The sequence below is a fragment of the Ochotona princeps genome, chromosome 4, assembly GCF_030435755.1.
Source record: "Ochotona princeps isolate mOchPri1 chromosome 4, mOchPri1.hap1, whole genome shotgun sequence".
Classification (NCBI taxonomy): Eukaryota; Metazoa; Chordata; class Mammalia; order Lagomorpha; family Ochotonidae; genus Ochotona; species Ochotona princeps.
This window is the reverse complement of record NC_080835.1, coordinates 50,854,073-50,868,125: the sequence shown is the minus strand read 5'-3', so window position 1 is coordinate 50,868,125 and position 14,053 is coordinate 50,854,073. Positions and strand designations below refer to the sequence as shown.

General features: G+C 38.8%; 1 protein-coding gene across 1 annotated transcript; it reads left to right on the top strand.

Annotated features, from left to right (window-relative positions):
* The first annotated feature begins 8,822 nt into the window (after positions 1-8,822).
* Positions 8,823-9,776, top strand: LOC101528163 (olfactory receptor 51H1-like). The gene has a single exon (XM_004589955.2). The coding sequence runs from the start codon at positions 8,823-8,825 to the stop codon at positions 9,774-9,776; it is 954 nt and encodes a 317-aa protein (XP_004590012.2).
* Positions 9,777-14,053: the final 4,277 nt, after the last annotated feature.

The window sequence follows — 14,053 nt, the reverse complement described above, 5'->3', positions numbered from 1 at the left end:
GGTTTGGGGAGGGGTGGGGAGAACCCAAGTACCTATGAAACTGTGTCACACAATACAATGTAATTAATGAATTAAAAAAAAAAGCAGATCATTTTTGAGCACCTGACATATTATAGACAACAATAAAACAATGGAAATGAGGATTTTCAAAAATGGATCCTACATTCCAGCAAAAGTGATAAAAACAAAACTTGACCACCCTAGAATGTTTTCTACGATGTCTATGAAACAAATTAAAGATATTTGGTAACAAATGGAATGAGGCTGATTCTGAGAAAAAGGCAGCATTCTAAGTATTGAGACTGAATCCTTTCTAAGGAGATAAGGAAGAAATGGGGTTGAGGCCATTATTAAGGGAATGAGGCAAAAATAATATTGGCATTTTTGAAGTGTGAAGTGCAGTGTTCTTAGAGTAGAAGCAAGAAGAAAATAAAATAAGACTGGAGATATTTACACCTGTCTCCTGCCCTTGCATCTTGCTCTTGTTTCATACAACAGATATTTTTTAGTGACCCTGGTTATGAACTAACCCTGGGCTATTTGTGTTTGACACATTCAAGTAAATGACATTTTAATTGCCTCAGAAAAGTTAAGAATGAGTCAATAAGAAATAATCTGATTTTCAGAAAATGCACTTTCATGAAGGTTGAAAATTATCGTGTTATGAAACCTGCTTAAGGATAGATAAGATCGATTATATGGGGCACAAATTATCAAATGCATTCTCAACTTCTTGCGATTGTTCTATTGAGTCTTCATAAAAAATTAATTGTAAAACAATGCGATAATTTAAGTACATATAATAAAACACCTGTATCTAACTGGTTAGTACCAACTACTATTAGAGTAAGATTTAAAATAAAAACTTACAGAAAGCAAGAGAAACTTTATATCTCACTCATAGCTAAGGGAAATAAAGAAGACAGAAAAATAAGAAGTAAAACAGGGCCAACATGATGGCATAGCTCACTAATTCTGTGCCTGCTGTAGCACTAGCCAATGTTGGTGCTGGTTCTAGTTCTGGCTGTTCAATTCCAATCCAGCTTCCTGATTTGAACTAGCAAAACAGCAGAGATGGCTCAAGTCCTTGGGCCCAAGTACCCATGAGAAAGAACTGAAGGAAGCCCCCAGCTGTTGGGTTCAGATTGGCCCAGCTCCTGCCATTGTGGCCATTTGTGGAGTGAACCAAAAGGTGGACGGACTCTGTCTCTTTCTCTTTGTCTCTCCTCTCTGTAATCCTTTCAAATAAAAATACATAATCTTTACAAAAAATAAAATTTATAAGTCCTGTTTAAAGGAAAATGTTAGTTTTGTTACTTTAAAGAACAAGACTAAGCAAAGCAATTTATTTTCCTGTAAAAAGAGATATTTTGTTGTCCTAGATGCCCATTTATAGGAAATAAGTTTCCAGAATCGTATAATGTAATAAACGATACAAAGAAAGGAGTATTGAAAATGCTTGAGGAAGTAGTATTTATGGGATGAGTTTTTTAGTTTTACAAGAGTACAATTAATTGGATTATATACTTAATATATTACAAAGTTGAATAAATAATTAAGACATTGAGGGGAAAGCATAAACTTACTTTTAAAAGTTGTGAATATGTTGGGATTGGTGTGTGGCATCCTGGGTTCAGCAGCCCCTTGTGATGCTGGCATACAATATCACAGCAAGAGTTTGAGCCGTGGCACTCAGCTTCCAATCCACCTCCCTATTAAGAGCCTGACAAGGCGGCACTGCTTCCCATCCAGCTCCCTGCTTGTGCCTTAACCCTCAACCCACACAGGAGACCCATTGGAGGCTCATGACTTATGGCTCCTGGCTTCGGATTGGCTCAGTTCCGGCCATTGTGGCCACTTGGGGAATGAATCAGCGGACAGAAGATCTTCCTCTCTGTCTCTCCTCCTCTCTGTATATCTGACTTTCCAATAAGAATAAATAAATCTTTAAAAAATCTAGACTGAAGCTAAAGGAGGGAAGAACTAGAACTGTGTTTTAGTTATGTGTTTCATATCAAGAGCAGATCTTTATTTCCTTTAAGGGATTAATCATGATATGAGATTTCATAATACAATTATATATGGGAGTCCAATTTATATAGTTAAGCCCTCGTTCATCCATGTGGGAGACCAGTAGGGGTTCCTGACTCCTGACTTTGGCCTGTCCCAGCCCTGGATGTTTTGATCAATGAGGAAGTGAACCAGCAAATGAAAGATGGATCCATCTCTCCTTTTCTTTCTTCCTCTCTCGATCTCTTTTTCTTTCCCTCTCTGATTGTCTGTCTGCCTGTCAAATAAATCAATAGGTAAATCTTTAGTAAACAAACAAAAAGCTATGAACAAGTTTTCAGTGTAAATCTTCATGAAAGTGACTGAAACAACCAGGATCAGAAACACATAACTGAAATTCTAGGCAAGGATCTGTACTAGAGCTATGAATTTTGGAGGAACATGCTTTAATATGAGAACTTAATTACATATTATATGTGTATAATCTTAATATGCACAAAATAAATACTATAATGTATGAATTAAACATATGCATACTTTTATTATACACATAATATATATTATATATTTATTAAATATATACATGTGTATAATTTTAAAATGCCTATGTGTATAGTGAACTACCAGAAGACAGTATAGGATGGAAAAGATCATGTGATAAATTAGGAATGGTGTGAAAGATACTGGAAATAAAGTTGATTTATTATTGAATCTAAAAGAAGGAACTTAGCTAGATTCAAAAAAGGAAACAATGTATGTGAATGTATTTTAATAAATAGCTATGATAGCATGAAAGCTGAAAGATTAAATCATCATTTTTTAAAAAAAGATTTTATTTTTATTGGAAAGGCAGATTTATAGAGAGGAGGAGTGATAGAAAGATCATCTGTCTGCTGATTCATTCCCCAAGTGGCCACAATAGCCGGAACTGAGCCAATCTGAAGCCGGGAGCCATAAGTCATGAGCCTTCAATGGGTCTCCTGTGTGGGTTCGGGGTTAAGCCACAAGCAGGGAGTTGGATGGGAAGCAGTGCGGTTGTGACATGAACTGGTGCCCTATGGGATACTGACGAATGCAAGGTGAGAACTTTAGCCACTAGACTACCACCCCGGGCCCTGTCATCACAATGTTTTAAAAACAGTATATAAAATGTCTTCCTTTAGAAAGTGATCGGAGTAAGACTGAGTTAGGGAAATTGAACATGTGAATTTGAGAAATTGCTTTTTATTTAGAAGGGAAAATTTCCACCGAGGAAAACTAAAATAATCAGAGAATTACAGGGCTGTAATGTCTGGCTTAATGAAGAATAAGAATTCTCCAATGATTTTTTATTCTTCAGGCATAAAAATAGGAGGAAAAAGGTGTGATCACATCTGTTCAATTTCACCCTTGGATCGTCAGTGTCAGATAGAAAATACCCACAAGAGAAATCAAAACCTATTTCTGATGCAAATGATTGGTAGTGTTGGGTGATCAAAGTGGAATAAAAATTTCATTGATTACTCATATACCCCACTTTCCCACAGAAATAAAAACATGAGTAAGAGCATGATTGAGTTTCAAGGTGACACACCTATGTAAACTGGAATACAGAGATCAAGATATTTCAAGTAAAGCAGCTCCATGGTTAATTAGGTTAAATAGTATTAAACAAATGTGATGGAGATATGGGTTTATTGAAGAATGAAACAATGCTTTAGAAGACTATAGTATTGGGTCCAGCATGGTAGACTAGCAGCTAAAGTACTCTCCTTGCATGGATCCCATATAGGTGCTGTTTCTAATCCTGGTAGTCTTGCTTCCCATCTAGTTCCCTACTTGCAGCCTGGGAAGGCAGGTGAGGATGGCCTAAGGCCTTGGGACCCTGCACATGTGAGGGAGACCGGGAGGAAGCTCCTAACTTCAGATCAGCTCAGCTCTGGCTGCTGTGGCCACTTGGGGGAGTGAATCATCAGATGGAAGAGCTTTCTCTCTGTCCCTCCTCTTCTCTGTATATCTGCCTTTCAATATAAATGAATCTTAAAAAAAAAAAAAAAAAGACTATGGTATTGGAAAAGTGACCTGCAATACTATTGAATAACTGATATTTTCCTGTAAATATAAGAAGTTGGTATATGAAGCATGTTTTATGTTTAGCCTTTTTCCTTCCTTGGCCATGGTGCTGTTTAAGATCCAATAAGTCCAGAACACACTAAGGACACTAAGTCTTGATGCAATTTGGGAATTACAATTATGCAAACAGTCTGGACCAATTCCCAATGTGATTCTCTTTTCCAATCCATAAAAATAATAATACTTATCATAGCCACGTTGCAGCTAGATTATGTTAATGATGATTGACTATTAAAATGAGTGATGAATTATATAACTGATAAAATTCAGAATTAATATGGGATATCATTGTTATTAATATTGTTGCTGATGAGGTCATTTTATTATAAGGTAGGGCAGATAGAGAGACGGGCATTTTCTGAAGATCATAATGAGATATTCTGAAATTTTTGATGCTTCTTGATTCGTTGACTGCCTAAGGAGCCTGTTGTTTTCCTTTTACTCTGAGTGTGCCTTAATAGACCAATATTAAAGACAGAAAAACACTGAAAATATTGGAAACTCAGAAAAGACTGAAGTATCTGGTAGGAATCCATTCATTAGGAAGCTGCTTCAACTTCAGAACTGAATTTGAATGAGGAGTATCAGAGTAACTTTGAGATCCTGTTTGTTAAAATTGTCATGTCTTGGGAAAATAAAGGCAAATATCATTCATTCAGGACATGGAAATCAAGAGATGGCAAAGGTAGTCCCAAGAGACAGGTTGAGCACTAACCGACTTCTAGAATTTCTCAACCTATCTCACACACACACACACACACACACACACACACTTTTTCCTAGTAACTTTCTCAATTTGATGCTAGTCCCCAGATAAGGAAATCTGGGGAGATTTGCAACCATGATGAGACATCCCCAGTCTTTGCAGCCCTGGGGAACAACTGCTTTTGTTGATTTGTGGAACTCTCCCTGGTATAGTGAGGACCATGGTGGAGCAGCTCAGGACATATAATTTCATGTGAGGTAGTAGGGATGGTTTTGCCTGGTGAATCTCAGGCTGCTTAACAGCCTCTTTCCTGCGGAGGCCTCTGTCAGCAAGCAGGTGAGTCTGAGAACAAAACCACAGGAGAAGGCTGGCCATCAACAGAATATTTCCGGATAATCAGCTCCCATCCATTCCTTTCTGTTTGCCATTGCTTTTCCTTGACCTTCAGCCTCAAATCAAGTCTCTTATGCTGTGTTCTTTATTCTCTCATTTGCATTTGCTTTATAAAGTCCTGGTGGTCTTAGGCTAAAGACTGAAGGACAGGGAAAGAAGTGGGTACACAGGAAAGAATGACTGTGAACCAGTTAGAAACTTCAGTCAGAATATCTTGAAATGTAGAGGCAACTATTACCTACATCACCAGGTACGTTTTTGACCAGGACTTGCAATTTTGACTGAATCTTCTCCAGTTGAGCCCCTGAGCTCCCACTGCTTTACGCTGTGGTTTTCCTTGCATCCCCCTGATCTGTTTTGTCACTAACCAGGTGTTTGATTCAGTCTGATCCAGGGCAAGGTCTTTTATTTGTTTCAGGTTTTTCAGTTAGTAAAAAGCAAAATGCATCAACTTTACCTCTACCATTCTTTACATTTTCTGTTTTCATGTTTATCCCTTTCACTTTTCTGTCTTTTCTCCTTCTATCTTAATTTTACCACTTTCTTTTTTGTTGTTGTTGTTATTTTCCATGATACAGTTTTGAAGGTATATGGATTCCCACTTCCACTCCACTTCTTCCCTCCCCAATATCCACCTCATTCCCATATTATGACAATATTTTGTCCTTCAGCAATAGTCACAGGCCCAGCATTCTGCTGTTTAAGTGTATTATGGCATTGCAGGTATAGGGGATGGTGGAAAACCTAGTATCAGGTTGTCAGGTATATTTAATAGTTTCATTGGGTGTCCTCCTTTTGTTAAGGAGTAGAGATGCATACTGCAATGTATTTTCACTTTCCAGTATGCTACTCTCATTTGTCCACTTTCTAAAACTTCCCTCATTCCCACTCTTTATCACAATAACGTAATGGATTTAATTGGAATTTAGCTTCCCTAAAGTCAATAAAATACACATACACTAAATTATTTTTTAAAACATCTATTTGTTTTTATTGGAAAGGTAGATTTACAGAGGGAAGGAGATACAGAGAGAAAGATTTCCAACTATTGGTTCATTCCCCAGTGGGCACAACAGCTGGAGCTGAACTATTCTGAAGCAAGGAGCCTGGAGCTTCTTCTTGGTATCTCACATGGGTGCAGAGTCCCAGGGTTTTGGGTCATCCTCTATTGCCTTCCCAGGCCACAAGCAGTGAGCTGGATGGGAAGTGAAGCAGTCAGCACATGGACCAGGTACCCATACGGGATGCTGGCACAGTCAAGGCAAGGATTTTAGCCAAGAGGTTACCGTGCTTGGCCCAAACACACACACTAAAGCAATACTTTATTGTAAGGACAGAAAACATATGCTGGTCATATATTAAGCCATATGTTTGAATTATTTCATTGAGTTATAAAAGGAATGGATATTATACAGACATAAAGTATCCTGGCTAAGATTAGGAAATCAAATTTAGATATTTTTCAAAACAAATTTCTTGGGAGATTGCTACCACATCTATTTATTATTTATATAAAGGAAACAGATACCTATTTCATAGATACAGTCTTAAAATAGTTACAATTTTTAAAACTTAACATAAGAATGGCCAACTAGAGATTTATGAGCATTTATCTTTTAGGGGAGGATGTGCAGTAATTGCAAAGGATCAATTATTAATAACTAAATGTAACAGAATTAAGTATGAGTCTTTGTGCTAGGAATAAATCTGTCACTTTCACATCTGGCAATTTCAAAGTACTGTAACCAAACAATGAGAAAGAAAAAATCTAGTGTCAACATGCTGAGAATATGTGAAAAGCAGAGGTTTTGATTTCAGAAACCATGCTTGCACTGCCTTTTACATTTTAATCCTCACACCAATGCCATACCACTGCTTTTCAAATAGGCGGGCAGGAGGGAGGAATGTTTGGATGTATCATTATAAAATTGCTCAAAATGCTTATAGGAAATACATGAAATTTACTTGCTTCATATAAATAAGTAAGTACAGTTATTTTAAAAAGAAAATGTATATTAAAGAGCCATGCAAGTATTTTTGAGAAAGACAAAATTAGCATCTCTGAATTCTATTTCCCATAAGCTTTTTGAAGTATCCCAAGCATGCAGGGGCTTCTCAGAGGAAAAGGGATGAATAGAATCTGAATGCAGTTGTGTGTAGGTCTAGATTTCCCGCTATTGACACGATACTGTTGCTTAGCAATTGATTTCAAGTAATTGTTAGGGTTGGCTGAGAATTTCTTCAAGGTTGAAATGTTTTCCAAGAGACCGCTTTCTACCTGTCCCTGTTTATCAAGTTAGAGTAGAACTTCTTCAAAGGATCCTTTGAGGCAAATGTACTTACTGGGATGGCAATGTGAGCCAGTCTCCCAGATCTCCTCTAAGTCCTCTGCCTGCTTTAATCAGGATATGATGCAACCACTGCGCGTTGGCAACAGGAGATTGCCAGATAACCCTGATCCTGAAGAAGTATTTAGGTGAGACTTGGATATATTGCTTCCTTTGTGACAGAATGGGTTATGAAATGAAAGAATTACTTTTGCTTCCCTAAGTAATTTACTATCCATTATACTAAGATTTCACTAATTTTACAATGACAAAAACGTATCATTACATGTTTTTCTTTATGATTTGTTTATTTGAAAAGCATAACTACAGAGCGAGAGCAAGAGTGAGTGTGTGTATATGAGAAAGAGAGAGAGAGAAAGGAAAAAAGAGAAAGAAAGAGATCTTCCATCTAATGGTTCATTACACAAATGGCTACAGAAGCTAGGGCTGTGCTAGGATGATGCACAGAATTGCTTCTAGGTATTTAATGCAGTTGCAACAATCCAAACTAACTTCTACTGGTTTTGCAGGCACATTAGCAGGGAGCTAGATTGGAAGAGAGGCAGCTAGGATGTAAATCTGTACCCATATGGGATGCTAGTGTCTCAGGTGGCAACTTAGCGTGCTGTGTCTCAACACCAGCTTCAAGTGACTAGATGCATTGTGTGGAGAGTGATTCTAAGGCTATATTTATACTCAGGAAATTGGAAGAGGGTTGTGTTGAAGTAGGTTAAGCTTAAGCACTGAATGCTTTCTTCTCTGCTCCAGGTACATGATTCATTGCTTTCATGAGAATTCTGGGCATAGGAGTGTGATGGGTGAGGATGGAATCCTTTGTTGGAGATAAAATAATACATATTTTATATTGTCTCTATATTTATCTTGACTGAGATGTATTCTCAGCATCCTGCTTAGTAGCTTGTAAACTAACGATTGTAAAGATGAAAGGACAGAAGTGGCAGCAGATTTGTTTATCTAATAGCTTGTCACTACAGTATATGTCTTAAACTGAGTATGATTTATTTGTATATGGATAAGTTATGTACCTGTGGGCCAGTAAGAAGCATTCACTTCAGGATATAGCTTGGATTAATAATTTCAGGGATTCTGTCGCTTCTACTTCCCCTTACATAATACATTCATGCAGAAATAAAACTGTTGCCTTCTCAGACAACCCAGACACTAATATATCATTATTTTCTGTCACTTCATTTTTAGGAAGACATTCATCAGGAACCTGTATCCCCTCCTCATGCCTGCATCACATTGGTTACATGGCAGATAACCATTCTCACTTCCAGCACCTTTATTTTGTCTTAACTGGGATTCCGGGTCTTGAGCAAAAGTATTACTGGATGGCATTCCCACTGGGTGTGATATACGTGGTTGCCCTCTTTGGCAATGGCATCATTATCTCAACCATCAAGTCAGAATCATCTCTGCATATCCCCATGTACTACTTCCTGTGTATGCTGGCGTTCGCAGACATGGGACTAGCCCTGTGCACTTTGCCCTCTATGCTGGGCATATTCTGGTTTAACTACAAGTTCATCCCCTTTGATGCCTGCCTTGTTCAAATGTACTTCATTCATACCTTTTCAGCCATTGAGTCTGGTGTGCTGGTGGCTATGGCTATTGATAGGGTTGTGGCAATCTGGAACCCCCTCAGGTATGGCACCATCCTAACTAACAGTGTGGTCTGCAAAACAGGGATAGTTATCTTGTCAAGGGCAGTTTGTGTGGTCTTTCCTGTGCCTTTCCTCATCAAGCGGCTCCCTTTCTACCTCTCCAACATCCTCTCCCATTCTTTCTGCCTCCACCAAGATGTCATGCGCCTTGCCTGTGCCAGCACTCGGGTCAACAGTCTCTATGGCCTCATTGCTGTTGTTTTCACCAAGGGCTCTGATTCCCTCTCCATCCTTCTCTCTTATGTGTTCATACTCCGCACGGTGATGGCTATTGCCTCAGGGGAAGGTAGGTTGAAGGCACTGAACACTTGTGTTTCACACATTTGTGCTGTACTCATCTTTTATGTGCCACTCATTGGAGTGTCTGTCATTCATCGTTTTGGAAAACACTTGTCTCCACTGACTCACGCCCTCATGGCCAATGCCTACCTTCTGGTACCTCCTGTGTTGAACCCCATAGTCTACACCATCAAGACCAAGGAAATTCGGAGGAAGATCATCCAGATATTTGTTCAAACCAAGGTTACAACAGAGGGGTAAATTTTGCCAATTTGAAAAAGAATCTATTCTGTAAAAAATTATGAGAAATAAATATGTATTTATTTTTACACTTTCTGTGTGATTTAAGTTAAGCAAAGAGAGAAGGATTCCTTACACCTATGGAGAATATTCTTTTTTGCTGTGCCAAATTATCTTGTATCTACTGTGAGAGTTGCCTTGTAGCACTACATTCAAAACATTGAAGATAGGGAATACTACTAATTCCATTAAAATTCGGAGTTTGTATAAAAATACACCATCATCTTGTATATTGTAAGTTAAAATTACTTAAATTATTGCTAAAATTATTTCAAAGGTAGAGTTACAGAGAGAAAGGAAGAGATATGGATTCTTCATCAACTGATTCACTCTCCAAATGGCCACAATGACCAGAACTGGGCCAGTCTGAAGCCAAGGGCCAGGTGCTACATCTGGGTCCCCATATTTGTGTAGGGACTCGAGCACTAGGGCTATCTTCCACTGTGGTTTCAGGCACATTAACAGAAAGCTAGACTGGATGAGGAGCAACTGGGACTCAAACTGGTGCCCATATAGGCTACCAATGCCACAGGCAGACACTTAGCCTACTACCCAATAGATTTAACACTCTAGCTCAAGAGTTAGAAATACTAAACATGAGAACACCCAGAGAAAACATTATTATAATAAAATATGAATTAAAAGTGATCAACCCAGAACATAAACATACCTAAATGAACAATGTTAACTGTATTGTGTAACTTGGTATCAAAATATTGAGTGTGAAGTTTAATTCTTTTATATAAGAGCTGTGTGACACTTGACAGTCTCTTATTTTCTAATGAAATCATAGTGTCTGGCATTTAGCATTGCTATGAAATATCTTTATTATATATTTAATCAGGAAGCATAAGTAAGCTTACAACTATATAAATGCAACCACAAACAGCTTTCTAGAATTTTGAATGTAATAACAACTTGATATTTATATCCAATGTACTAAACAAGAAATAATACCAGAACTTTTTATGTTATCACATTTGAAAAGTTGCAGCATCCCTATGAAAGAGTGCTACCTACTTTTTACAGATGAATGTATCAGTGAGCAAAACAGTTGATGTGTTAGCCAAGGCCCAGCTTAGAAGACTTCCAACAAATGTTGGGTACCGTCTGAGTCATGGTAAATAGATGAATTGGGTTAGCCAGAGAGATACTCATAGAAGGATTTAAAGAATCATTATGGCTTTGGTTAGAAGACAGGTTAATTAAGAAAATGGAAAGAACAATCTCCACATATACTCTCAGCTACCTCTATCTGTCTACATGGTCAGATAGCTTTTTAAAGAAAGGTTTTGGGCCCAGCGCAATAGCCTAGCAGCAAAATCCTCACCTTGTATCCACTGTGATCCCATATGGGTGCTGGTTCAGGTCCCAGCTGCTTCATTTTCTTTTTTTTTTTTCAAATTTTATTATTGATGATGTTTACATAGTTGATCAGAGTGGGAGGGGTCAAGAATCAGGGCATAGTATGTAAAATCATTGTTTACACATTTTATTTTTCTTCTTTGCACACATGGGGGAAAGGGGGATACAAGAGGAAAAACTATGGCCAGCCTCCCAACTACCGTGTTACCCGCAGGATGGGGAACTGCCACCCAATGTCATCCCAAGTTCCCCATTAAGGAGCATTTTCTGAGGGTTCTGTTCATGTGCCTGTTATAGTCCTGAGATGCTGCTGATAGTGCTGCTCCAAGGATGAGGAAATCTTTCTAAGGTTGATTGGCTATCGTAGTCCACTTCTATAGGCCCAGAAGTTTGCTATCAAACTGCATTGTGGTTGCTGATCAATTTGTTCTGACTTCCATCTTCAGCAAATCAATGGATGCTACAGCCCAGTTCAGCCTGCCTAACTCACGCTCAGCCCTCATGTACCACAGGGAGAACTGCAGCCTAGTCAGAACGAGCCCAAATGATTCCTACTGGACTGCCCCCCCCACCCCCCGCCAACTCTGGTTCCTGTACCTGCCAGCATGTGCAGTGGACTGGTCCAGTTTGCCCTACGTTCCATTGAGATTTCATATGCATGATTGGGCATTAAAGCCTAACTCAACCCAACTGACTGCACCCTCCAGCACATGCTCATGCTAGTGGATGACACCACCTGTTCAGCTAGACCCACCCTTAGTCTTGGTTCTCATACTCACCAGTGGGAGTTGCAGCCCATCAGAGAGGAGCCCACAACCTCTCCACTGGACCCACTCTCCACCCTGGATCTTGCACTCTCCAGCTAATTCTGTGGTCTAGCTTGACATGGCTTGTCTCCTATTTGGCATAACCCTTGTCCCAGTCTTGCATGTGCTGGTGGGTGCTCTGGCCCAGTCTGGTGTGGTCTGCCTCACCTCAGCATTTGCCAGCAGGTGGTGTAGCCCGGCTTGGCCTCATCTTCCCCCATTCCAGCTTGCACTGGTTGACTGGCTGCTCCACTTTCCATCCAACTCCCTGATTGTGGCCTGGAAAAGCAGTCAAGTATGACCCAAAAGCCTTGGGAGACTGCACCTGCCTAGGACACCCAGAAGAAGTTCCTGGCTCCTGGCTTTGGATTGGCTCAGTCCTGGCTGTTGTGGCCATTTGAGGAAAAAAATCAGTGGATGGAAAATCTTTCTCTCTGTAGCTCCTTCCCTCTGTAAATCTACCTTCCCAATAAAAAAAAAAAGGTTTTGTTGTAATCTAACATACAGGCTCTTTAAAATTGTAGCTCATTAGCTAATACTTAAATTAGAGACTATTTTAGAAGTGTGAGATTAATTCAACAAAATCTTTGTATAAGAATAGAGTATGAGGGGGTCTTTAAAAATTACTATACATACATACTATAAATTTAAATGAATTTAACTTTTCATCAAAATGAGCATATCTTTTAGTTCCATTTTTTGTGAACTCTTTGCAGCTTCCTGGTGTGTAGGATATACCCAGAAATATATATTTTTTTTCAAATTCATCTGGCAAGTCTAGAAGCCATCATGGAGACCAATACTCTCAAAGGATGAGCAAGTGTCTGTTGGAACATTTAGCCCTTAAATGTCTTCACCCATACAGAACACTTGAAATGTTGGCAATAGTAAAGAATTCTAAGTCACCTTTCATGTTCTAGAGGGATAACAAAATGCCTTCCTATCATGTGTTTGTGAGGTCTTAGTTGCATAAACACTGGCCTTGGACATATAAGCAGTTGTAAAGGAGTGCGTGTGTGCTTTCCTATATTATTTTCCTAACTTCTTCACTCAGAGGACAGCTGCATAGGCACTATCAGTAGTGGTCACAATGTCATCTACAACAACTGGTACTTTAGATATGACTTAGTGTTTTTCAGCTTTATGGTTTGGATGATAATTTGGGTATATTCTAGAAGCTTATCTGTTGGCACCTTGTCTCCAGAGTCACATAATCATGGCTAATGAATTGAGCAATGATCTGATTATGGTGTCTGGAGAGTGGACATAGGGAGTACCCTTAAGTCAACAAGGGTACACCCTCAGAAGACAGGTTCTAAGAAACGGTTGGTTATGTTAGCCAAGTGTGGCCTCACTCCCTCTCGCTGCCTCCTGGATTACCGAGGGATACTCTCTGCACACATTGCTCCACTTCACTAATGGCACCACCCAGCTTTAGATTTTGAGGCTCCAAAATTGTGATCCAAAATAGATTTTTCCTGAAATGCTCCTCTTAGATATTTTAATTAAAATAATGGAAATCTTGCTAATGCAACTAGAATTAACTTTTGAGTGCATTTATTTAAATCGAGGGCTTAGATGTCATATGTCACCCACTACCTGCCCAGACTAGAATGATTAATAACTACTTCAGTGATAACTTATAATCTATAACATCTGGTTAGGGATAGTATTTATTCCATACAGATATGGGGATATAGGGATATTATGCCTAAGACTTAACTCAGGATCTGAGAAGAATAAATATCAACTATTATGGTTATAACTCACACTTACAAAAATACTGATGGACAGGAAGTTTATGTAACATAATCAACTCCAAAAATAAATAAGTGGGCTTAACAGCGATCTGAACAGTATCACATTAACTCTGAAGTTCATGATGAGTCCCAAAATATCTCGTTTTTATCCTCTCTCCTTTTTACAGGGCATTCTTTTCCCTGAGGACAAAAATCTGTATAATACTCTAAAAATGAGGGAGTGTAACTTAGTCCTTCAAGAAGAATGATTTCACCTTCAAGTCATCTATCAAGGACAGAAGGTAAAGGAGGGAGTGACTCAGTGCAG

What these genes read in the sequence shown, in the direction of transcription:
- LOC101528163 (XM_004589955.2), top strand. Translation starts at nt 8,823, where the DNA reads ATGGCAGATAACCATTCTCACTTCCAGCACCTTTATTTTGTCTTAACT.